This window comes from Lithobates pipiens, unplaced genomic scaffold, assembly GCF_037356315.1.
Source record: "Lithobates pipiens isolate NorthernLeopardFrog02 unplaced genomic scaffold, aLitPip1_a1.2 Scaffold_3, whole genome shotgun sequence".
NCBI classification, from domain to species: domain Eukaryota; kingdom Metazoa; phylum Chordata; class Amphibia; order Anura; family Ranidae; genus Lithobates; species Lithobates pipiens.
In genome coordinates, this window is record NW_027507790.1 from 105,921,996 (window position 1) to 105,949,653 (window position 27,658).

Below are 27,658 nucleotides of genomic sequence, written 5' to 3' on the forward strand. Positions count from 1 at the left end.
TAGTATTTATTTTAGTGCCAGTGTTCAGCCTCGATTGTTATGCAGTTCACATTAATGTGTTGCATTCACCTGTTAAATTACCAGAGAGATTAATCATTTGGCCCACAAATGGAATAATTTGGCAAAGATGTAATGAACATGTATGCAAGCCAGTGAGTTTCCATTTCAAAGCATTAACAGACTACTAACAAAGTTGACAATGTACAGCCAACTTACAAAAAGAACTCCAGTCTTATTTTTCAGTTGTGAAGGGCATCACTTCCCAACTTCTATATCTTATTTTCCAAAGAGCTCCTTCTTCTCTTTGCAGCTAGTCTTAGAAGTCTACAGCCCCCAAAAGGTTGGCCAGCTGTCACAAATATACCCTATGTATTTTTTTAGGGAACTACAGGGCTGATGTTCTGATACCAGTAGGAACTGCCAGTAGCAAAGTTATGATCATAAGGTGGAAAGCTGGCTGCCTGCGCATATGTCAGGGACATCAGACCAATGCACTTTGCTACTCTCTGCCCATGGATAGTAACAGTGAGCTGGGGAGTGAGGATCAAATGGTCACTTGACAGGGGGACTGGGGGAAAACAATTAAAAAATACCTAGCGAGAGAGACACTTGTGGCATGGAATTGTTAGGTGGATATCATCTTTAACATTGCAACATGGCAAGAATTCTTAGTAGACCATTGGAAAAACGATTTTGTCTCTAAAATAAAAACTTAAAAAATAGGGTAACCCTGTAAATGAAAATATCAGGGTCCATTCACACTTTTCCATTTGTGAGTGTTGCATAAACAGGTATTGTTTCATGCATTATTATGCATTGTATTAAGGTATCCCAATAAATTTAGTTGGCTTGCCAACACAAAAGAACAGACCCAAAAGCAGACATGCAGCATTTTTTCAAATGTGGTGCACCGCAACTCATAGTAGGGTGTTGCCTTATGTTGTGGTGCACTTTAACACATGTGAATCAGAACTGCATAGCCTTAATGCATTAGGCTACCATTCAAAATCCATGGCACCGCAACTTGCTGATGGGTGTAGGATACGGTAAGATGAGTTACCGCAATGCAGAGCATCGGAAAAGGGAGTTTTGGGTCTAATACATACCAGTACCATGACAGGGGGGCGGGGCGCCCCCAGCCAGAACACACTGGTCAGCGCTCTCAGCCATTGGCTGGGAGCACTGATCGGGAGCAGGTTGGCAGACCTTTTTTGGTCATGACCCAGTCGACAAAAGGCGGCTGCCGTACACACAATCCGAATGTTGATCGGTTTCTATTGATCCGGCAGATGCTGCCTGCCATTCGTCCCATGTGTACTAGGCTTTAGAGAAGAAAAGTGAACCAAGTATATTCCTCTATAGTGTGTACTAACCTGAATCCATAGCACTGAGTTTTCTTCTTCTCTGCTATCTGCATGAGCTACTGATAGAACTCTAAGCTGACACCTCAACCTCCCAGGGGATGGTTGGTCTCCCCCTCAGCACAGAGCAGGTGACTCATAGACCCAGCTCTGTGTTTTTTTCTATGAGACTGTTAGCAGGGGGTGTATCCCTTCCCTCCGATCAGATTGCACAGGGTTCTGTGCTCTAGAAGCATGTGTGACATCAGATCCCCAACCCCTGCTTTCTACTGCTGAGAAATGCTGTGTAAAATGTGTGTTTTGAAAGACTGTAGAGGATAGAGGGTGGCAAATAAACAGGTGCAACTCATGTCAGAGGATTTGTTTAATTTTTGTAAATCACCTGAGGCTTGTGATCTCATTGGGTATATGTAGCCGTATTAGAGCACTTGCAAAAGGAATAATCGAGTACTGTCCGTGATCCTTTTTTTTGCTTTTTTTTTAGGACAAGTTCACACGCTCAAAAGCTTGTCCTGCAGATTTGGATGTTAGTGCAAATGATAAAAAGTATCAGGGACTGTACTCAACCACTTTTAAGCATTCCATTTAAGGGGGTGGTCTTATTTTCTAGTTTTTAATTTAGTGACAGAGTTGACTTAATACAAAATGTTATATAAGTGAGAGCATTGTTAGAATCGAGTGCAGTAAAAAAAAATCTAAATTTGGATAAGATGTGATATGTAGCACATATGTTCAGAAAAAAAACACAATTTTAGGAACATTGTTGAATTTTCCAACAGCTATTATTTGCAGCTTTACAATTTTTGGATCATTCTACATTTTAGTTTTTAAATGTATGTTTGCCAGAATGGATGGAAAATCACCCACTGTCTGGCCACCCTAAGCATTTCATTATAACAGTATGCACTGCCAGGGGGAAGACAGGAACACTGATAGCAGAAAATGCTGGGAATTCTAATTGCAGGCTAACAGGTACACCCAAGTCTGCCTCAAAGAATTACTGCAACTGTTGATTTATAGATGGTTGTAGTATTTTCTTTTTCTCAAATAGCTAAACAGGCAAATATTTCTTATATACCATGACCTAGATCATTTTGATGCTAAGAAAATAAGGTAACTGGATTCATTTGTATGTGAATATTGCCTATGGTTTACGCTTTATGTAGTGAAAAAGGGATGAATCTGGAAGGATGCTATTAAAAGAAAATATGCACGCCTGTTTTTGTTTAACTAGGCATTCTGCAATGCCACGACGTACAGAAAATGTCCAACACTTCAGGACTGAAATGTTAGCCAGTTTGCTTGTCTTCCTGAGACCAATATATTATTGTTGAAGCAGATCTGTTTTTGGAAGTAATCACTTTTAATGACTGATCTATTGACCTGTCCAGATGTCATACTTTTTATTGTAACTGACTTAATTCAGCAGGAGAGCAGGCACTGTGTACTTGGCATACTTTTACAGCTTCAAAGTTAATTAAAACATTGTTCAGAAGTTGAGCTGGAATTAGACCAAACTATGATGAATACTAGTACAGTAATACTACTTATGCTGGTTCTTTTCATTTTACATTAAAAGTTTGAACTCCAAAAAATCTGGAATGTGTAGACAATCACACCTATTCATTCAGCAGGGTGTCTTGTAAAATGTTCCCTAAAAGGTTTTTAATTACAAATAAAACCAATACAAGTGACCTAGTTATTCAGTAACACGAACAGAGTATCCAGGCAGGGTAAGTTTTGTACTTGCTAATGGATTGTCCAGTGATTGTTCCCAATATTTCTTTCAGATACCAGAGTGGGTAACTGTTATCTCAATCATGGACCTCGAGGGGATGGGACAATCTCCTGTAGCACAGAGATTGGAGTTGTTGTGAGCCGCTCTTCATGCTGCTGTTCTCTTGGAAGGGCATGGGGGAACCCATGTGAAATATGCCCACCAGTTAACAGCTGTAAGTCCTAATATTTCTGAAGTTTGCCTTTATGTGTGCGGGGTTATGGCAATGAAAAGTTATGTTACTTCCATGATTCAGTAGTAGAGAGGCCAGGGAAATAAACTAAAGATGCTTCTGCTGGATTTAATTATTTTTTTTCTTCTAGATTGCATTATTTTAGATACGTTTCTGTGGAAGTTGTTTTGGTGTGAAATATGTCTTATGTTTTTTGTGTGGGACTTTGATTTGTATATTTGTACATTTACATAAAGCTGAAATACCTAAAACAGGGCTAGTATTGTTAGTAAAGTTATCAAGGGATCAGAGGGCTCAAGGTATGGCCTTGTTCTAAATAGCATTGTTTAGTCTGCTGACGCATCCAAACTTAGACACTTACCTGCATACATGACATCAGCACTATTTTTTTGCTCGGCAAGCATCTTTATAGTACGGTAAAGCATCTGCATTATGTACGTTTCTAGTTAATTCTACCCTTGCACCTCTGCAGTCTCTATAGTCAGAACAATTTGTAGCAGAGATGAAGAAGTAGGAATTATGGAGAGGACTTTAGGTTCTTCTGCAGGTCAATGAGGGAAAGCAGAAGAGGAACATGTTTAAAAAAGCAATATAGGTTCAAATATTAACTTTTTGGACTCTTATTCAATAAAACATACCATAGAGTTTAAAGATTAGTGCACTTTTAGTACAAAGTTAGGCAGAAATCTTGTTCAGCACTGGCCACTCCTGCACTTGCAAAGGGCCATACTCTAAAGATCTCCAGTTTCATATTTTGCGAGGTTAAGCGTTAAGGTTTAATTCTTGCAGTTAGGTTAAATGTGAGGGGAGATTATGTTTAAGGGATAGGTTCTATTTGGAAGTATCCTTGAACACAATGTTATTTACGTACAAAAAAAATGAAAATTTGTGTCAGCTGTAGGGTATCAATTATATAACATATATTTTAAATGTTTTAAAATAAGATTGGAATTTGCCTTTAATTATTTATAGATATTGTTGTTTTTAGCTGAGTACAATACATTGTGCCCTGGAGGAGAAGGATTCAGGCCCAATCCCATCACCATTCTCTTAGAAGGTAAGAACTTTTATGAAGGACTCAAAATCTGCAATATACTATATTACATGCTTTAGTGTGTACTTGGAAATTGCTTTGTGAATGGGCAGATCTTATGGCTGTGGTCATAAGGTACCAACAGACATGAGATGAGTGATGCGGAATTCAGCTGATGCTAATCTCTTTGGATGTTTGTACACTTAACTTGACAGTTTTGCTTACCAATTTGTGGTGGGGGAGAGAGTTATGGGCCAAGCTGGATACTTTAGAATGATTGCATTAGTTAAACTTAAGCCCCATACACACTATCAGATTTTCTGCTGATTTTTTCCATCAGATTTACCAAAACCATATAATATGAGGTCAAACCCTAGGGGTTTCAATGTGTATGCAATCAGGCAGGCCCTTGTACTACATGGTTTTGGTAAATCTGAAGGAAAAAAATCAGCAGACAATCTGATAGTGTGTATGGGGCTTTAGAAAAGCTAGGGTTTCTGAGACAAGCTGGCAGAGGAAATGTCCAACCATTGTTCCTTCTTCATTGACAAAAACACACATTCAATCTGAGTCTGCAAATTTAGGTCATTAGTACCCTATAATATCTGCAATCTGAGATGTACTTAGTTCTGATTGGTCATAGTTGAATTTAATTCAATCAGATGCAGCCTTCACTAGGCTGCAAATATAATTAGCATTTATACACCAATCATAAACCCAAACATGTGACATATACAGGCTTCACACAAAATAAATAAACTCAGAATTATCCTATATTCCATATAATTATGTTATGATACCATGCGATTATGTTATAACAATGCTTATCCAGAGAAAATCGGCTCCCTCATAAAGCATCTCAAATATACAGTATGATCACCTCATGAAATATGATGAATTCATTACTCACCAAATATACAAACATTCATATAGTAAAATATTCAATTCATCCCATGAATTGATATAACAACCAACATCTATGTGATAGATCTGTGGATTCAAATGTATCTTTAACTGTTTACACATGTAAGAAATTGATTTTAATTGTAATATGCATACATACTGTTTCTGTTATATTTACAGATATTGATGAATGCCAGGAGCTGCCAGGTCTGTGCCAAGGGGGTAACTGTATAAATACATTTGGAAGCTTCCAGTGTGAGTGTCCACAAGGCTACTACCTCAGTGAGGAGACCCGCATATGTGAAGGTGATTGCAGCTGAAGAGTAAAACAGATGCCTTCATTAATCTCAATTTTAATGGCTAAAATGATTTTATCATTGTATTTTGTTTAATAATTTTTGCAGATATTGATGAATGTGTCACAAACCCTGGGGTCTGTGGCCCAGGAACTTGCTACAATACATTGGGAAACTTCACATGCATATGCCCTCCAGAATACATGCAGGTTAATGGTGGACATAACTGTATGGGTAAGGAGCCATTTTATTTTATTGTCTCTTCTTCACAGATACCAACTAACTGTATGCAGGCTACAAAAATGCAAACATTTTTATTAGACAGTTATTTGAATTACAATGTGCTATTAAAAAGCAGTATACGTATATAAAGAATTTAGCAAATCACAACAGCATGTAAGCATTCAGGTGCTTTAACCCCTCTGCACCCATTTCTCTGCACAAATGCAATAACCCTGCAATGCTCAGTCCTCAACTCATGTTCATTAGGTCCCCTGGAATGTATGTTAATCTCTCAGCATCCAAAACCCAGCTCATATAGGTTATCCCCTCAGCACTCAATATCCTATATCCTTGCCTTATGTTTATGAGCATTAATCTCTTGATTGCCAGTACCCATTGCATGTGCATTTACCTCTCAGCAGCAACACCCCAGCACGTCTGTAATAGCCCCTCCATGTGCAACATTTATGCCTTAATACCTTAGCACCTTCTGCACATACCAAATATCAGTCTCATTTTCAGTGACTCTTGTCCAAGGGTAAGCTCAGCACCACTGCTCCATTTCCATTTTAAACTATCCTTGACAACAAAGCCCTGTCCCATCTCCCAAGTCCCCAGCACTACCTCCACTGTTACTGTACTCCATGATACAGTCACTGCTAATGACCTGATTACATTTTGCTTTATCCGTATAACCTTCACTGTCACCAAATCCACTGACTGACTCTTTTTTTTTTTGGTTTCCAATACTCCCCACCTCCTTTACTGTCCGTGGTACTGCTGATCCTAGCTTCCACCACTGTTCCAAAATAACCTGCTTCAATATGCGCAAATCCATTTCCTAGACACTGCTTTTGATCTATAGTCTTCCTCTGAAAAAACCTCTGCATGAACTTTTTGGCTCCCATGCTTTTGCATTATTTTCACTGTGAATGGGTGCCAAATACATTATGGAGCACAATAACTCACCGGTGTCATTCACTTGTAAGGCTATGCCCATTTCTTTTGTGATTTCTTTGAACATTCAGAAGAATCAGTAACCACTATATGCTAACCCTCCACACTCCACTACATATACTTACCTTACACAATTCTCTTCTGCGGATACTGCACCCTGTTATATCCTACAGGCTCCTTTACTGGACATATTGCCCATTATAATTTCCTCCACATGCCTGTCCAGCATGTACTGCCCCCTGTTTTACCCCCCACACTTCTTTACTGCACATACTTATACCCTGCTCACTCCCCTCCTGTACATACTGCTTACTTTCATACACTTGACTCTTCTCCTGTGCATACTGCATATTGCCCACTGCTATGCCCTCTGTATATAACTCCCACTTCATAACCTCTGCACCCCTCTCCTGCATACACTGCTCACTGTCATGCCCTCTGTACTCCTCTTGCATATAATTCCCACTTCATAACCTCTGTACCCCTCTCCTGCACACATTGCCTTCTGTCCTACAGTTGCACTATCCATTCTCATGTATTGCCCCATCGTACACTCATTTTCTGCACATAGTATCTGCTAAGATATTTCTATTTATTATATCTCCAACCCTTCCAATTTTGGAATAGGCACACTAGCCAGCTAACAAAAAAATAAACTAATCTGTACTAATCTGTATCAGCTACTTCAGTTGACAACAAAGTTTAGTTGCATACACTTGCAGATACATGTGGAACCCATACTGACATGTCAAGGCATTGACTGAGAAGTGTGGGCCATAACTCTTAGGCCTCTTTCACACTGGGATGGGAGGAGCGTTGGCTCCTTCACCGCTCCAAAGATGCTGCTAGCAGGACTTTTTTTACCGTCCTGCTAGCGCACCGCTCCAATGTGAAAGCCCTCGAGGCTTTCACATTGAGGAGACAGCAGTGGCTGTTTCAGGTCGGTTTGCAGGCGCTATTTTTAGAGCTGTAGCATCTGCAAAATTACCCAGTGTGAAAGGGGTCTAAACTACCTCAGTTTTTCCAACTATAGGGCATATATAGTACAACGTACAAGAAATAAAAGACTAATCTGGAAGAAGCCCTTTGTGTAACTCTTTAATCCGGAAGAAGCCATTTCTTCCTTAAAGTCATAGAACCACACCCAAAGCCCTGATATTTCCTTTACATTGTATATATGTATGTGTGTATATGTAGTGTATATACAGTATGTTTACATACTGGCATGCGTATGGGGGAGGGGGGCATTTCTGTGTTGCCAGGATGTGTCCACCTTTCATACTTCAAGGATCTGGGTCAAGGATATGGAACAAGTATGCTGCAAACAAGTGTCAAAACAAGTGTTCGAATTCCTTATCTCTATACTTGTTCCAGCTCAATGGCTCAGACAACATTGCAGCCAAAGCATTAACATTGCAGCCAGGGAATGAACATACTCCAGTGGAGAGGTCAGCAATGGCAGCCTACAAACTATAATTCTTTCATGATAGGTGTCCTTTAACACAGCTGTGATGCCAGTACAGGCATTTTTTTACATGACATGGAAAATCTCATGTTGGATTTTTGTTCTATGTGTCTGTATATCATCAGAGAAACAGTTTTCCAAGGCAGGTCATACCAATATAAATCTCTGACACCATCACTCAGAACATAATTACTGAAAATTAAAATCTTCTGGAATAAAGGGCCATATCCTCGTAAAATAATGGATTTACTTGATGGTGATCAGAGAATTATTCAATCCAGCTGAATAATGACCAATTAAGCCTTGTATTATATAGGTGATGATTACACTATGTTGTAATTCATTCCACCCATTATCTAATTTTTTTCCTAGAAATGATTTTCAGATTTGACCTAAAGTTAGCATATTTTGAACAGTCTTAAAGCATATGTAGAACTATCAACTGCTACTTGATTATAAGAAAGTAAAATAAACAAATTTGATCGATCAAAGTTAAAGATTGTTTTAAGAATTGTCATGAATGTATTTGCATTCTGATTGATGACAGATATGAGGAAGAGTTATTGCTACCGAACTTACAATGGAACTATGTGTGAGAATGAGCTTCCTTTCAATGTCACCAAGAAGATGTGCTGCTGTACATATAACATTGGTAAAGCCTGGAGTAAACCATGTGAACCATGCCCATCTCCTGGAACAGGTAAAGAACTTAATGTCATAATATACTCCATCATCTTTAGATGATTCATCTTTCAACTATGTTTGATGTGGCACTGGAAAGTCACATTGTGTTTATTTTTTATTTATGTGCCCTTTTGTTGCCATTTGCAGTTTTTTTTTATGTGTATGTACTGTATTATCCCACTATTTTTCACTGTATACAGTACATCGTAAGATCATGTAATTATTTGAGATCTGTTTACAAAACCTGTTTATTCTTACCATGACATATACTGGTACAGTGCCGGGACAAGGTCATCCAGTGCCCAGGGCAAAGATGCCAAACTGCGCCCCCCTTTCCCTTAGGGTTAGGGTCAGGGTGCCCCCTACCCCTGCAATAAACCATTGCGACAGGGGCAGCCGCCCCTCCTGCCCACCCCTTGTCCCGGCCCTGTACTGGTAGGTCATCATTTTAACCTCTACCTTTGTTGGACATTCACTATGCAACAGATGCAACAACAGGTAACACATTGGATGGATTATGCATCATTGTCACCTATAAGATTTGTTTAATCAATTTCTTAAATTTAGATGATAATGCCGAAGTCAAAACAAGAGTAAAATTATTAAATTATTCATCTTTAGTACTGAGTATGTAACATTTTTAACAGTTTTATACAAAGCATACACAGGACCTGTGTTGATTGGCTTTGGACTTGTGTTGATAAGAACTCACTGACAATTTGCCCTGCAACTGATCTCTTTCTGACCTGCATTAGACTCTCTTGAATTGGGTTTTACATTCCCACACACTTGTACAGGAATGCAAAGAACAACAAAAGCCTGTCGACATAGGCCCTAGAACATGATGCAACGTTAGACAAATTAAAAGTCTTTGGTAGATCCTGTGAAGATAAATTGGGAAAATGGAGATAAACTGAGATTGTTAAAAGCAAATTAGCTATACATAGTAGGGAAGAAACATGTCTTAGCTTTCGTGGGTCTGGCACAGCAAAGAAACTAGGCCAGTGGAGATAAGTGTGGTAACTTGTTGTGTCTAATAACATTTTGCACCTCAAGAACTTCTGTATGATTTTATATCCATGGACAAGCATGTTAGGAGGTCTTATTCATAGCTGGGGATGCAAAAGATCTTACAAATGCTACAGCCATTTGCAGAAGCCTTTCCGTGTGATAGGGGGTCAACCCTACCCTTCTAGGTCCTTGGTAGTTCCGATAGTTTTCATTAGTGCTATGTTCTTTATACACTACTTAAAAAGCATACCAAATCACACTTTGAACGTTTTTACTAAAAGTTGCATTTTCCTTTTTTCTTTTTTTGCAAAACAACTTTATTAGTTTACTAATATTAGTATAACCACTGACAAAAACAGATGTTTTAAAGTGTCATAAGTGAGATAGGTTTGTACTGGCTGTAACAAAAAATAAAGATGATTTTGTGAAAATTGGATTGGCAGATATGGGTAAAAAGAGCTTTTCTTCCTTATGATACTTTGGGGTTGATTTACTAAAACTGGAGAGTGAAAAATCTGTTGCAGCTGTGCATGGTAGACAATCAGCATCCAATTAAGCTTTGACAAAAAAAAAAAAGAAAAAAAAGGAAGCTGATTTGTCTTTATGCACCAGATTTTGCACTCTTCGGTTTTACTAAATCAACCCGATTGTGCATCAAGACCAAATCCTCTCTGTTCAGTGAATATTTGAACATTTGTGATAAGTTTGAAAAATGCATTCTAGTTCAATTTGTCCCCTGCCATGTGTTATGCTGTTCCTATAGGCAGTACAGTAAATTCCTATTCTAAATGTACATCAAATGTACTTATGCTCATCCTTTCCATTGCTTTAAATGGGCTAATGCATTAAATGTATTAACATTCCACAGCAGTGACTGCCTCACTGGCAGTAGGCTGAGCAGGCAGGATGCTGTTCTAGGCGTAATTGCAAATTGAAACATTCCCTCTCTACAGGGATTGCATTCTGTGGAAACAAGCTTCCTGCAACTGCGATTAAAACACAGCTCTATAATTATGTTAATGGATTTGTAAATTAATTACACAGTGTCAGCAGGGAGCAATTTGGAGGTTTTGCCATACAAAAGAAAAAGGCCTGCCAGTTTATGAAAGAAAGAAATACCCAGTTTCTTGCAAATAAATGCCAAAGCAACCTGGAAGCATTTTGCATTCAAGTCTTAAAAGATACCGATGGGGCAGAAAATACTTTCAATAGGCTAAGTTTGAAGAGACATATTGATTAGTCTGTAAAAATAGCTTAAAACGCAGACAGAAGTTCCAGTATTTTGAGCAGTGGGATCCAGTTTTACTTCCCCTGGTGTTAAGAGTACAGGATACATTTAACACTATCAGTGCAGATTTTGCCACGCAAAACAGCCACCTCATTTCTCAAGCCAAAGGTCCAAAATATATGTGCATGGCCATTTCAAATAAAATTATTTGTTAATCTGGTTTAATGGTTGCACAGATGGTAGAAAGTTTAGTTAAGCAATATGTTGTCTAAGAAATCATAATTTAGTGCCGAATCACCCACAGGCTTATATTTTAGGGGCACACCTGCAAAGAGATCGCAACTGAACTAGACCCCTGACACAGGGCGGTTGATTTACCAAAGGCAAATAGACTGTGCACTCTGCAAGTGCAGTTGCTCCTGGAGCCTAGTAGATGTGGCAAAGCTCTGCTTATTTCCATCATCCAATCATGTGCAAGCAGAAATGCTGCTTTTTTTTCCTTGCACTTGATTGAGTATTCTTTGTATTGTGAAGCTTTTTCTCACTTACTAAGTCCTGAAACAACTGCACTCGCATAGTTCAACTGCACCTGTTAAAGTGCATAGTCTATTTGCCATTAGTAAGTGAACCCCTTGATGTCCTCCAACATGGCATGTTCATCCTCCTGCTGCAGTTGGAGGAGTTATAGTCATTCTATTCAATCCACTGTACTAGTTATAAAAAAATAAAAGGTAGAGTGAAAACTTCTTGCTGTGAGTTTCATACATGGAAGGAGCTGTGACATGTTCACTTTGAGTTGTTGGAGCCAAGAACAATAAAACGATTAAATAAAACATTTTCTAGGGCTTTCCCACATAACTGTATCTTTATGAGGAGTCCATTTTAGTGTTTTTAATTTTAAAAGGAATTATGTTCTATGTCTTACTAGACAGATTTTTTTTCACCCTACAGTACGTTCTCTCCATCTAATTATATATCTATCTCCTAATATTTTTCCCATTACCAGTTAATTTCAGGAATCTTTGTGGATCAATCCCTGGCTTTACCTTTGATATTCACACTGGAAAGGCTGTAGGTAAGCTATGAACTAAAATGATTTCTCTCAGTCTCCACTGATGTTTAGGTCTCTTAACATCCACCCCTGTGACCCAATTTTCATTTTTTTACAATATTGCATTTCATTTTTTGTTTTAATATTTTTTTTTAAAGTATTACATCAACACAATTGTCCCAAATAAGGACACAGGATGACGCACAATGCCAAATGAGCACAAGAAATAGAGCGTCAAGAGAAAATGTCATGAGCTGAAATATAATATAGTAGAAATGGTGCTCAATAAAGTAGAGAAAAAAGATTAAACCCAGGAAGGAGGGGTGGAGGGGGGAGATTGGGATGGGGAGGGAAAAAAAAAGAAAAAAAGAAGGAAAGAAAAAGAAAATACAATGGAGGTATGGGGGAGGGGGCCGGGACATATGGCGGGTACAGGGACCACCCTCTCTGAAATACAGGAGAGGAGGGCCCAACGTGCCAAATAGATTTCCACCTCAACCAAAAGAGAGCAGAAGGGGCAGGAGACTGCCCCACAAAAAACAAAAATATCTTCTGCTCTAGAGATCATAAGGTCAAAATAGCAACAACAAAGGGGTGGTGGGGAGAAGGGGGGGAGGCGGGGATAAGGGAGGGATGGGGTTTGATTTAAGAAGATCCATTAACCTTTTTGCCTTGCCTAATAGGAATGGTAATGGAGGATAGGAATAGTATAAAAATTCTGACCTATAATGTCCATGGACTAAACTCACCAGGGCAGAGACATATAGTTTTACGAGAGCTAGAAAGGAGCAAGGCTGAAATTGTATTCCTCCAGGTGACGCATATTACCCAGGATTCAAATGTTAAAATTTACTCAAGAAGCATACCAACATGGTTTTATGGAGATTCGTCCATTAGAAGGGCAAAAGTGGTGGCTATTGGATGGGAGAAAAATATTCAATTTGAAATAGAAAAGAGAAAAGTTGATCCAGAAGGACATTTCCTTTTTCTCTCAGGGTCTATACATAACATAAAGTACACACTTGCTAATGTATACTGCCCTAATAAAAATCCCCAAAAATATATGGTGGGAATATTGATGATTTAATGGAATTCAAGCAAGCTAAACTAATACTAGCAGGGGAGAAAAAAAGAAGATACAAAGTTATCTAAAAGAAGCTAAATTACCAGTAATTCAACAAGAGCAAATAAAAGAACTGGAAAAAAGAATAACACAAGAGGAGATTAAACCCCATCCAGAAAAAGCCCAGGGCCAGATGGCTTCATAATTAAATATTACAAAAAAATTCAAGAACTGTTGATCCCAAGGTTATGCGAATATTTGAATAACATAGGAGAAGAGGAAGAAGTAAGAAAATAATCACTATTAGCACATATCACAATTATACCTAAAGAGGGAAAAGATAAAACCAACTGCTCAAGTTATAGGCCTATTGCTCTATTAAATGCCGATATAAAAATCTATGCAAAGATTCTGGCTACTAGACTGAAAAAATGAATACCATTTTGGATAAACCCCGATCAGACTGGATTTGTCCCTGGTAGAGAAGGGAGGGACAATAGTATAAAAACAATCCTGATGATAGGTAAAAAAAAGCCGAGTGAATCCCCAGCTCTATTCCTGTCAATAGATGCAGAAAAGGCATTTGACAGGGTAGACTGGGGATTCATGATGGACACATTGCGACATCTAGGAATAGGTCCAAAATATATGAAGTGGGTTAAAAATGTACATAATGGCCCAACAGCGATGGTGAAGGTTAATGGGAGATTGTCGCCTGTGTTTGGGATGTACAATGGAACACGTCTAGGATGCACGCTCTCGCCTCTCTTACATGTCCTATCAATGGAACCTTTCTTGGCGACACTTCGGAATAACCGGGACGTGGGAGGGGTGAGAGTGGGAGAAAAGGTTAATAAAATCATGGCATACGCAGACGATGTCCTGATGTACGTGACAAACCCGAGGGTGACTCTGCCAAGTATAATCAAAGAAGTGAAAAAATATGGAGAACTCTCAAATTTCAAAATAAATCCTATAAAAACAGAAATGTTAAATATAGGATTAGGAAAAAAGTGATTTTTGTTTCTTCAAAAAGAATTCCCTTTTATGTGGGTTAAAAAAGAATTTAAATATTTGGGAATCAAACTAACATCAACGGTTGAAAAATTATATCCAGCAAACTATATTCCACTAATAAATGAGGTAAAGGCAGAGATAAAGAAATTGAGTATACAACTAATATCATGGATTGGAAGAATAAATATGTTTAAAATGGTTATATTACCAAAAATAATATACAAATTTCAGATGTTACCAATAGAGATTCCGCAGAGTTTTTTTAAGATAATAAAAAAAATGCTGATAAAATACATTTGGCAAAATAAAAAGCCAAGAATAAAATTTTCACTTATAACTAGGAAAAGGGAACACGGGGGATTGGCAACTCCAGATATAAATAGGTATTACAAAGCTGTAGTTTTAGCACGTATGATTGAATGGACAAATGAAAACAGTGAAAAAAAAGTGGGTGGAGGTAGAAAACACAATACGTAGAAGTATATTACACAAAAATATTTGGATACCACAAAAGTTTAGAATATTAGATCAGGATACACATGATTTGACCAAAAAATTTTTTAACGGGTGGGACACAGTCTATCCGTACAATTCACCCTTAATGGCCCTCATGGGAACAAATTTTTTTAATACCAGGGAGAGAGATTTGCACTGCACAGAAAATAAGAAATTTACAATTGAGAGATATTATCACAAAGGGCAAGATGAAAACACGACAAGAAATAGCAGAATCTAAAGGGTACAAGATAAGCGAATGGAATCTGCTACAGTTAAAACATTTAGTAAAAACACTCCCACATCCAATTCGAGAAGAAGGGGATTTGATCTTCTTGGAAAAACTCTGCTTTACACAAATGGCAATAAAAAAACGGAATATCAAAAATCTATGGAACATTGACAGAACTAGAAGGACAAGGAAGACTGGTCTATATAGAATAATGGGAAAAAGAACTGAACTTAAAATTTGATGATTATCAAATTGAGAAGATAATAGGAGCTGTACATAATAATGCTTGGGATATGGGTACCATCAAAATGAATTACATACTTTTAGCAAGATGGTAGCTCACCCCAGAGAGAACCCATAAATACCAAGTGGAGGGATCACCATTATGCTGGAGAAATTGCAATCAAAGGGCAACAACGGCACACATATGGTGGGAATGCCCAAAAATAAGGTATTGGCAAGAAATATTGAGCATTATAGAGGAGATATCGGATGAGAAATTAGAAAACAACATACAGGTGTGCTTATTTCACGACTCCACAACCTCAAAGAAACAATATATGAAAACAATTACCCCAAAACTTTCTAATGCAGCGAAAGGGATGATTGCAAAAAAATGGTTAAATAGTGAAAAACCAGGTATAAGAGAATGGTTTGATCAAATAGAGTACTACAAAAAAATTGAATGCCTGAGCAACAGAGATAAAGGACGATATCGGAATTATATTAGTACTTGGGAAGGCTGGGAAAAATGTAAATCCTCAGATAAATACCTAGAGAAGATGATAGAAAGCAGAGGAATGTGAGCTAGGAACAGAAGAGATCCAAAATAAAACAAAGGGGGGAAGGGGGAGGGGGAGAGGATGAGAGGGGTAGAGGGAAGGGGTGGTAAGAAATGGGTACTGGAAATTTCTTCTTTTTGTATGTAATTAAAAAACAAACAAAAAAAAACAGTTTTTAATAATTAAATAAGATATTTTAGAATAAACCACTATGATGTGAAAATGAGAAGGGACAATATTGAAAAAAAAAACTATTGTAATACACATTTTCAGTCAGCAATAAAGCAAAGTGGTGTTACAAGAAAGTAGTCAGGTTACATTTCTGTTCCAAAAGCCTAGTTAGGATAAGTGTACTGTCTCATAATAATGTGTACAATCTATTCTGAAAGGCAGAGGAAGAACATTTTTCATGGATTCTTATATATCCCATTGTTTTATGCATGTTTAATCCTTTGCTAATTTTAGATATCGATGAATGCAAAGAGATTCCAGGAATCTGTGCAAATGGAGTTTGCATCAATCAGATTGGCAGCTTTCGCTGTGAATGTCCAACTGGATTTAGCTACAATGATTTACTCCTCATCTGTGAAGGTATTCATTTAAATTTATGCAACAAATCTTTCCATTATCGTGAAATAAATCTTTCCATGTCTTATAAAAATTATGCAAGTGTTATATACAGTCTGAAACTAAAATGCCAAAGAAATGACAATCACAGGCCTCCTCACTTGCTGGCCCAGCAACCTCTCTATCTAGCACCAAGAATTTTGTCAGTGACCTAATGCATACACAGCAATGCTTCTTTACCAATAATTATTATTATTAACATACGGGTTTTATATAGCGCCAACAGTTTGCGTAACGCTTAACAAAATTAAGGCAGACATTACAGTTTCATTACAATTTGGTGCAAGAGGAATCAGAGGGCCATACTCATTAGAGCTTACAATTTAAAAAGGAGAGGTCAATTGATACAAAAGGTAATAGCTGTGGGGGATGAGCTGATGGAGGAAGTAAAACAGTGTTAGTTAGAAGCAGGATAGGCTTCTTTAAAGAGAAAGGTTTTCAGGGATTGTATAAAGATGGATAGATTAGGGGACAGTCAGACAGATTGGGGCAGGGAGTTCGAAAGGATGGGAGAAGTTCTGGAGAAATCCTGGAGGCGAGCATGGGAGGAGGTGACAAGGGAGCTAGAGAGCAGGAGGTCTTGGGAGGACCGAAGAGAGCGCCTTGGTTGGTATTTTGGGACTAGGTTAGTGATGTAGCTGGGGGCAGAGTTATGGATGGCTTTGTAAATTATTGTTAGTACTTTGAATTGTATTCATTGGGAAGCCAGTGGAGGGATTGGCAGAGAGGGGTAGAGGACACTGAATGGTTGGTAAGGTGGATGAGTCTTGCAGCGGCATTCAATATGGACTGAAGGGGGATAGTCTATGTAAAGGTATACCAATGAGGAGGGAGTTGCAGTAGTCAAGGCGAGAGACAACCAGGGAGTGAATTAGAAGCTTGATGGTGTCATTAGTTAAAAATGGGCATATTCTGGAAATGTTGTCGAGGCTAAGGTGGCACGATTCTGAGAAGGATTGTATGTGGGCCTTAAAGGACAGTTCAGAGTCTAAGGTTACCCCTAGCACCCTGGTATGTGGGGATGGACTGATAGATGAGTTTTAGATTCAGTTTGAGGAAGTGGTTTGACATCCAGAATGATATGTCTGTTAGTATATCAGTGATGCGTGAGGAGATTGATGGGGTGAGCTGAGGGGCAGAGAGATAGATTTGGGTGTCATCAGCATATAAATGGTAGTGGAAGTCAGATAACCCAGGGAGGATGTGTAGATCGAGAATAGTAGAGGTCCAAGGACAGAACCTTGGGGGACCCCAACGGTACGAGGAGTTGGAGAGGAGGAAGTGGAGTTCTAAGTGACACTGAAGGGGTGGTAAGATTTGAACCAATGGAGGGTGCAGCCATGGAGACCAAGCAAATAGAGTTTTTTTGAGGAGGAGGGGGTGGTCAGCTGTATCAAAGGCAGCGGAAAGGTCCAAGAGTAAGAGTACAGAATAATGACCATTGGTTTTGGCTGTTAGTAAGTCGTTTGTGAGTTTTAGGTGGGCAGTTTCTGTGGAGTGGTGTGTGCGAAATCCAGACTGAAGGGGATCAAGAAGGTTATTCTCAATGAGGTGATCGCTCAGGTGGTTGTAGACTAAACGTTCAAGGAGTATCCAAAAACTGTCAATAACAATCAACATTGCGCTATCCCCAAAAACTATAAACGAAAAGAAGCTGCTAACACGATCACAAGGATATAAAACCGTGAACAAAATTCCAAATGTTAAATTATAGTGTAGCGCTATAGAAGAAAAGAAAAGTAACCTATTTATAACTACTTAGTGATATAACAATATTATATAAGTGTCAAACTTAAATAACATTCATAAATGATGCTTCTCAGAATACACCACACTTGCATAGAATCGTGAAAAAATAAAGTGAAATGAAAAAGATCAAATAATGTGAAAAAATCCAAAAAAAGTCCAAAAAATGATATACAAGAAAAAGTCTCTTATTTAATTTAAATCCAATCCACACGTGAGAGGGAAAGAACCATCAACCTTCTTCTTATGAAGACCGCATGCAGACACCCTGTGGCATTTCCATCACCAAATAGGATGTAAGCTTACCAGATTAAATGGATCCAAACGAATATACATTCGAAGGATCACTCAGGCTTTGAACACTCTTATATAGAGCTATCCGACATAAAAGACTCTCCAGGGAATTTTCAATCAAGTACTCAAATGATGAGAAAATCTTCCGCTTTAAAATCCAACGCCCATTGTAGAACTCATACGGAAAGAAAATGAGGGCCACAATAGTGTAAATCCGTTTAAAATTTTTTTAATAAAATAAGTAATGAACTTACATGTATCCAATGAATTAAGCGCTTATATCATATAAAAAACAGAGCTGCAGTAGGAGTCCCGACGCGTTTCGTCTTCAAAAGACGTCATCTGGGGTACTACTCCACTGCAGACCAAGGTTCAAGGAGTTTGGAGGCAAAGAGGAGTAAAGAGATGGGTCTTAGGTTGTTAAAATTGGTGGGGTCTAGTGAGGCCTTTTTTGGTATGGGCATGACTAGCGCATGTTTTAGAGGGTTGGGGAAGATGCCAGTAGAGAGTGAGAGGTTGAAGATATGAATTAAAGAGTGTAGGATAGAGTCAGATGGTGACCGTAATATTTGAGAAGGAACAGGGTCCAGGGGGCAGGAGGTTAGTTGGGTGATAGAAAAAAGTTTAGTGACTTCCTCTATAGTAGCTGGATTAAAAGAGGGAAGTATTGATTGTGCAGGGGGACAAGGAGTGTAAAGTGAGGGAGATATCTGTAGAGCGGAGATCTCAAGACGAATTGTCTCAATCTTATTTTTGAAGTGATTAGCAATCTCCTGGGCAGTGAGTAAGTTAGTGGGTGGAGGTAATGGAGGAAGAAGTAGAGTGGTAAAGGCAGAAAAGAGTTGATGGGGACTGCATGAGAGGGTGTTAATGAGAGTGATAAAGAAGGCCTGTTAGGCAGTGTGGAGGCAGGAATGGTATTTTTGGAGGGCAGATTTATATTGGCTGAAATCTTTCTGTGACTTAGTCTTGCGCCATGGACGCTCAAGAGCGTGGCTACGTTTTTTTGAGGCTTCTGGTATTGTCTGTCTGCCAGGGTTGTAGTGGTCGGAGCCTGATTCTGTGCATAGTGAGGGGGGAGCGAAGGTATCCAGGGTGGATGACGGTGAACTGTTGTAGACAGAATTGGCCAAGTTGGGGCAGGACAAGGATGAGATTTTGTCATAGAGACCATCTGTAGCAGAAAAGAGAAGAGAAGGGTTAGGATGGCAAAGGTTTCTACGGGTAATAGTTTGGTAGTCGTAAGGCAAGGAGGCGGCAGACAAGCAGAGAGTGAAACTAATAAGGTGGTGATCAGAGAGATGAAAAGGAATTATTATTATTCAGGATTTATATAGCGCCAACAGTTTGCATAGTGCTTTACAATATGAGGGCAGACAGTACACTTACAATACAAACCAATACAGGAGGGATCAGAGGGCCCTGCTAGTTAGAGCTTACAATCTAGAAGGGAGGGTCAAGTTGAAACAAAAGGTAAAAACTATGGGGAATGAGCTGATGGAGAAAATGAAAATACAGTTGTTAGGTGTGGGTAGGGTAGGCTTCTCTGAAGAGAAGGGTTTTCAGGGATCGTCTAAAAGTTAATAAAGCAGGAGATAGGCGGACAGATTGGGGTAGGGCATTCCATAGGATTGGGGAGGCTTTGGAAAAGCCCTGGAGGCGAGTATGGGAGGAGGTGATGAGGGAGCTAGAGAGCAGGAGGTCTTGAGAGGAACGAAGAGAACGAGTAGGTTGGTATTTAGAGACTAAGCTAGTGATATAGCTGGGGGCAGAGTTGTGGATGGCTTTGTATGTAGTTGTTAGTATTTTGAATTTAATTCTTTGGCTGAGCGGAAGCCAGTGGAGGGATTGACAGAGAAGAGTAGCAGACACAGAGTGATTGGTAAGGTGGATGAGTCTGGCAGCAGCATTCATGGTAGATTGAAGAGGTGATAGACTATGTAGAGGTAAGCCAATGAGAAGGGAGTTGCAGTAGTTGAGGCGGGAGATGACCAGTGAGTGAATTAAGAGCTTTTTTGTGTCATTGGTTAGAAAGGGGCGTATTTTAGAGATGTTGAGGAGGTTGAGGTGGCAGGATTTGGACAGTGATTGGATGTGTTGCTTGAAGGAGAGTTCAGAGTCCAGGACTACACCTAAAACCTTGGCGTGTGAGGATGGAATATTGGAGAGGTTGTGCGGAGTGCATAGGTAGGAGAATATGAGGTCAAGGCAGTGAACCACTAATAGGCAGGAGCTTATATTTCACTTAAATAATGCCCCCCTTTGTGTCCATATAATAATAATGCTGTCCAGTGGAATATAATAATTCACAAATGTCAACCCCTCTACATTGGTGGTCAGTGGTGGTCCTTGAATTGCGCCACTTTTAGACTGGTGAATAGTGGTTTCCTTGCTTCCTTAAAGTCAAAGGAAAAGAACCATAAAACACACATCATGAAGCAGACCCATGTGCAGCCTGGACTCCAGCCAGGTCATGCCCCCAATGTGTTTCACTTCGTCCCTTGGAGCATAATCATGGGGATCCTTTGCTGCCTTCTTGCGCTGGTGGAGCCCCCATTAACAGAACAGGGCTTCGAAGCATGGAACATTAGTTGACAACAGAGCTTAGACAGGTGGTAAAGCTGTAGCTGTGGCAGAGACATGTGGCTCTTTAACCTGGCAGGCATAAATGCCACCAGTACTTGATGACTGTTTTGCAAGGTTATTTCCATGCTGTCTCTGACTGTTTTCATCTCTCTGCAGTACACATAATTTTTCTTTCATTTTACAAATACATTAAAACAACATACATTGTTAGCTCTAACGAGCAGGGCCCTCTGATTCCTCTTGCACCAAATTGTAATGTAAATGTAATGTCTGCCCTCATGTTGTAAAGCGCTGAGCAAACTGTTGGCGCTATATAAAACCTGTATAATAATAATAATACATCATGCAGAGATCTATTTGATTTCAGTGGATTACAAATAATCCTTATTATGCTAAAATAAGTGGACTCTCAGTGTTAGTCTCAAAGTTTCCTAGACAGAATGGACTGATTTAACAAGCAGGGCCCTCTAATTCCTCCTGTATTGAATTGTATTGTAACTGTACTGTTTGCCCTAACGTCGTAAAGTGCTGCTCAAACTGTTGGCGCTATATAAATCCTGTATAATAGTAATAAATTCAATTCTTACCTGGAATTGCTCTTTAGGATGGGCTAATATGAAACAAGACTGACAAATATTCTGCTGTTAAACTAATGATCTCTCCATTTATGGAGGGCAAAACAGTTATTCTGTGGGTCCTCAGGACCCCACTGTTACCATAAAATCCAGAACCTTTCAAAATCCCTATTTATCTCAGCTGTGTCTGAATAGATGAACAAAGATAGCCTGGTTTAATATAGTATTGCTGAGTTGCCTTATATTTACTGAAGACTGGTAATCTATTTTAAGAGGAAGGAAACATATCCATCTAAATATTCATTTCTGAATCCTTAGGAAGCGGTGTATGACCAATAGCATCATATAATGCTTATATCGATTAAGTGAATTAAAAGCTTACATCTGTACATTTCACCTCAGTTCAAACATGATCCTCCTGCAAACGCCCATCTAGAGAAAAACTGTACTTTAACTTTAACACCCCTGGTGTCTGAATTCACATTTTAAAAAATTACACCAAAATATGTGTTCATTAAGGTAGAATTGCTGGATAAGCAAGCCATTGTTTATTTGTTCTCGGCCTGAATGTAGAATTCTTTGATATTTTAGACATTGATGAGTGTACCAGTGGAGACTATTTCTGCCAGAGAAATGCAGATTGCTTAAACAGTCCTGGGAGTTACCGCTGTGAGTGTTCTGCTGGATTTAAGCTCCTGCCCAATGGAGCCTGCATTGGTAAGAGAATACCTTGTACTGTTTTTTTTTTCCAAAGTGTACAGTTCTCGTAAATTATATTACATTGCATTAGCTGTCTGAGTATAAATGATCATGACAATATTTAATGTTTTAAAAGGCTGCTAAACATAATTTACAAGCTATTTATCTAAAAGAGTCTGTAATACTATTTGTGGATACATACACTGAGCAAATTTATAAAAGCAGCACTTTTCTGTTTGCCCCTATTTATCATGAGCTGAACTAAAAGATCTATGACTTTTTCTATGTACACAAAAGGCCTATTTCTCTCAAATATTGTTCACAAATCTGTCTAAATCTGTGTTAGTGAGCACTTCTCCTTTGCCGAGATAATCCTTCCACCTCACAGGTGTGGCATATCAAGATGCTGATTAGACAACATGATTATTGCACAGGTGTGCCTTAGGCTGGCCAAAACAAAAGGCCACCCTGAAATGTGCAGTTTTACTGTATTGGGGGGGTCGTGGGGGTCCGGAAACCAGTCAGTATCTGGTGTGACCACCATTTGCCTCATGCAGTGCAGCACATCTCCTTCGTATAGAGTTGATCAGGTTGTTGATTGTGGCCTGTGGAATGTTGGTCCAATCTTCTTCAATGGCTGTGGAAGTTGCTGGATATTGGCAGGAACTGGAACACACTGACGTATAGGCCGATCCAGAGCATCCCAAACATGCTCAATGGGTGACATGTCCAGTGAATATGCTCGCAATGCAAGAACTGGGATGTTTTCAGCTTCCAGAAAATGTGTACAGATCCTTGCAACATGGGGCCGTGCATTATCATGCTGCAACATGAGGTGATGGTCGTGGATGAATTGCACAACAATTGGCCTAAATTTTTACAGATATTCTTTGGTTATGCAAATCGATTGTTGCAGCAGCTGTCCGGGTGGCTGGTCTCAGACAATCTTGGAGGTGAAGATGCTGGATGTTGAGGTCCTGGGCTGGCGTGGTTACACTTGGTCTACAGTTGTGAGGCCGGTTGGATGTACTGCCAAATTCTCTGGAACGTCTTTGGAGATGGCTTATGGTAGAGAAATGGACATTCAATTCAAGGGCAACAGCTCTGGTGGACATTCCTGCAGTTAGCTTGCCAATTGCACACTCCTTCAAAACTTAAGACATCTGTGGCATTGTGCTGTGTGATAAAACTGCACATTTTAGAGTGGCTTTTTATTGTGGCCAGCCTAATGCCCCATACACACGATGAGATTATCGGACGAATGAACGTCCGTTTTTTATTGCATGCTAATCTCAGATCGAATCTGATGAGTTTACTAAAGTCACGAAAATTCCCGCACGACATAAAAAAAATTTGTACGTGATGTCATGTGTTGTAATGCATTTGTATTGCATTTTCGAACGATAGCTGTACTGATTACACGAAAATCGTACGATCTAGCATCGTACGAAAAAAATTTCCGTGCACGTCCGATAGAATAATATCGGATGTACTGTTCGAATCGGCTCTCGAAAGCTCTGTACTAACGATCCGATTATCGTACGATCGCATCGAAAGCGGTATTTTCCGTACGATTTTCGTATCGTGTGTACGGGGCATAAGGCACACCTGTGCAATAATCCATGCTGTCTAATAAGCATCTGGATATGCACCTGTGAGGTGGATGGATTACACCTGTGAGGTGGATGGATTATCTCGGCAAAGGAGAAGTGCTCACTAACACAAATTTTAATCACATTTGTGAAAACGAATTGAGAGAAATAGGCCTTTTGTGTACATAGAAAAAGTCATAGATCTTTAAGCTCAGCTCATGATAAATAGAGACAAAAACCAAAGTGTTGTGTTTATAATTTTGATCAATGTATATCTAAAAAGTTTCCTGAAATGATCAGTTAATATGTAAAATGAAGGAAGTATAGAAAAACACAGTTGAATTCACACCCGGAATCCCAAATATGTCATTTTACAACTGGTCACTTGGTAAATAAAGCCTCACTCAACATGTGTCATGTAATTGCTTCTTCAGGAGTAGGGTGAAATAGTATATTGCTGTTTGAAGGTTAAGTGGTGGAACTAAAGGAGAAATATGGCCAAACCTTTTTAGTCCCTACTTTTCCTATGGATCACAGGAGTACAGTTTTTTCTGCACTCCTGTGACCCGTTTTCACCCGATGTCACTTAGCTGGTCCAGACGCTGGATCAATCTCGACTTTACAGTCAGGATCCACCCAACAGCCTGGACTGGCAGCAGACTGAGCCAGCCACTCCTGCCCCCTGCACAGCTCTGGGCTCCAGTGAGGACTGGAGGGGCAGAGCAGAGAGCCGGTGACTGTCAGTCACCGGCTCTCTGCTCAAAGTAGAGGGGAGAACTGAGCAATCAGCAGTGTTTTATCATGCAGATCTCAGTGTAGAGGTAGCAAGGGGGGACAGATGCAGCATTGAAGTGATGCTACATTCACCTAGGTGAGTATAATTTTTTTTCTGTTTGGGAAGCCCATACTTCTCTTTTAAGATTCCGTATACCGGTATATGGCATGATGGTTCCCCAAATCTCTAAATTTTCCACATTGTGTCATGTTACAACCAAAAACAAAAATATATTTTATTGGGATTGTATGTGATAGACTAACACAGAATGGCACATAATTGTTTTTCTTTGCACATCTAGAGTGACATTTTTGCCCATTCTTCTTTGCATAATAGCTCAAGCTCTGTCAGATTGGATGGCGAGTGTCTGTGAACAGCAATGTTCAAGTCTTGCCACAGATTCTCAATTGGATTTAGGTCTGGACTTGACTGGGCCATTCTAACACAGTAGCTCTGGCTGTATGTTCAGGGTCGTTGTCCTGCTAGAAGGTGAACCTCCATCCCATCAAGTTATTTGCAGACTTTAACAAGTTTTCTTCTAAGATTGCCCTGTATTTGGCTCCATTCATCTTCCCATCAACTCTGACCAGCTTCCCTGCCCCTGCTGAAGAGAAGCATCCCCACAATATGATGCTGCCACCACAATGTTTCACAGTGCGGATTGTGTGCTCAGGGTGATGTGCATTGTTAGTTTTCCACCACACACAGCGTTTTGCTTTTAGGTCAAAAAGTTCAATTTTGTTCTCATCTGACCAGAGAACATTTTTCCACATGTTTGCTGTGTCCCCCACATGGCTTCTCAGAAACTGCAAACGGGGTTTCTTATAGCTTTCTTTCAACAATGGCTTTCTTCTTGCCACTCTTCCAGAAAGGCCAGATTTGTGGCATGCATGACTATTAGTTGTCCTGTGGACAGTTTCTCCCACCTGAGCTGTGGATCTCTGCAGCTCCTCCAGAGTTACCATGGGCCTCTTGGCTGCTTCTCTGATTAATGCTCTCCTTGCCTGGCCTGTCAGTTTAGGTGGATGGCCATGTCTTGGTAGGTTTGCAGTTGTGCCCTATTCTTTCCATTTTTGGATGATGGATTGAACAGTGTTCTGTGAGATTTTCAAAGCTTGGGGTATTTTTTTATAACCTACCCCTGCTTTAAACTTCTACACAACTTCTACTAGATTTTAGTTAAGGGTATGAGAGTAAAGGGTGCTGAATACAAATGCACGTCACACTTTTCATATATTTGTATTTTGAAAACCATTTATCATTGTCTTTCCACTTCACAATTATGTGCCATTTTGTGTTGGTCGATCACATAAAATCCCAATCAAATACATTTACATTTTTGGTTGTAACATGACAAAATGTGGAAAATTTCAAGGGGTGCGAATATTTTTTTACAGTCACTGTATTTACAAATAAAGAGCAAAATTCTAATTTTATATTTTGTGTGTGCAATTTACTGAGGGTCACACCTAAAAAGTCCAGTTTTCTGGTCTGCATTTTTCTCTAGCAAGAATATTTAAAAACAACAGAAATGTTCCTTGCACAATAATGACTCAAGTGAGCACAATATCACCTCATTCACTAAGCTAAGTCAAATCATTCACCAGCATCAGTGATAATTCACTTTGAAAAATAAAAATTCACTTTGAAAGTGAAAATGCTCTACTGTATGTGTCAATGTTATTAGCTTAATAGTTCTTACATTCTGTTGACATGACAGTTTCCTTATCATATAATAAAAACTATGCTTTATTCTTCATTAACATAATTCTATGTTACACATTTTTTCTCATATCTCCCACAAGCACATACAATACTAAGTGGTACATCAAGTCTGGTAGATATTATTTTTAAACATTTTTGTCTAAGGACAGACCTATGTTTAACCTAAGCATGTTTAAATTCAGTTGCTGTTGACTGGCTCAAAACAGGCTTGGGAGCCTGTTTTAGACACCCTCTATTCTTTTGCTAAAATAATACTTTGTAAAGGAGAAGTATAGCCAAAGCTTTTATGGCTATACTTCTCCTATAGATCACAGGAGTGCAGTTAGTTCTGTACTCCTGTGACCTGTTTTCAGCTGACAGCGGGCTAAAGCATGCTGTCGATTGATGTCACACTGCCGGTGCAGGCTCTGAAAATATCCCAACCATATGGACCATCAGCTCAGCCTGTCAGCGATCCACCGAGGGCCTGAGTCAGCCCCTTTCACCCCCTCCACAGCCCAGCACTCAAATGTCTGCTGGAGGGGCATAGCAGAGAGCTAGAGACTGACAGTCCCGGGTCTCTGCTCAGAGCGGAGGGGGAGAACTGAGCGATCGCTGTCTCTGATCGCTCAATTCACTGGGAGGAGCCGCCTGGCAACAGCCTAGGTGAGTATAATGTATTTTTTCCCTTAAAGCCCTTACTTTTTTTTAACTTTACCCATGCTAGGTTGAGGTCATGCTTTTCATGACATACCTTAATATCAGTTTCTATATTAAAAATACTTTCCTCCTGAAACGTATTCACGCCCTTGAAGTTTTGTTATTGGTTTCAATCATGTCCACCCCTTCTTGTTGCCCCTTTTCCTTGAGACTGTAAATATTAAGTTCCTGCAGTGTCTCCTAATAGGTCTTATCTTTCAAATCTTGCACCTTATCACCCATCTCTGGGCTTGATTACAGCAACAGTAGGGATTGTCCCCAATTACTCCAGAATAAGGTTTCTGTTCCATTATCACCAAGAAAAGGAGGAAAAGCAAGAAGAGCCCACCACCCCCCCCCCCCCCCCCCGCCGCCTACATGGGCTGCACAATACTAATGGTCTTGTATGTAGACCACCCTGTCACCACTAACCTAAAGTAAAATTTAAGTGGCATTTTCATCCTGATTTGTTGTGTCACTGGGAAGCCATGTTCCTAGCCATTTTGATGGAAAAATGTGTTCCATAATGATGCCAAAAATTCCAAAAACTAGTATTTACATTAGAAACATAACATATGTTATCTTTCTTCT

General features: G+C 39.4%; 1 protein-coding gene across 1 annotated transcript in view; it reads left to right on the plus strand.

The window, feature by feature from the left end:
- The window catches only part of FBN2 (fibrillin 2), a 298,207-nt gene that overhangs the window by 199,396 nt on the left and 71,153 nt on the right, over positions 1-27,658 (plus strand). Inside the window, exons 37-44 of the mRNA XM_077462139.1 lie at positions 3,152-3,313; positions 4,320-4,388; positions 5,448-5,573; positions 5,672-5,797; positions 8,755-8,907; positions 12,137-12,205; positions 16,236-16,361; positions 22,190-22,315. Of these exons, the coding sequence (XP_077318265.1) occupies positions 3,152-3,313; positions 4,320-4,388; positions 5,448-5,573; positions 5,672-5,797; positions 8,755-8,907; positions 12,137-12,205; positions 16,236-16,361; positions 22,190-22,315 (957 nt within the window). The remainder of the gene's footprint in view (positions 1-3,151; positions 3,314-4,319; positions 4,389-5,447; positions 5,574-5,671; positions 5,798-8,754; positions 8,908-12,136; positions 12,206-16,235; positions 16,362-22,189; positions 22,316-27,658) is intronic.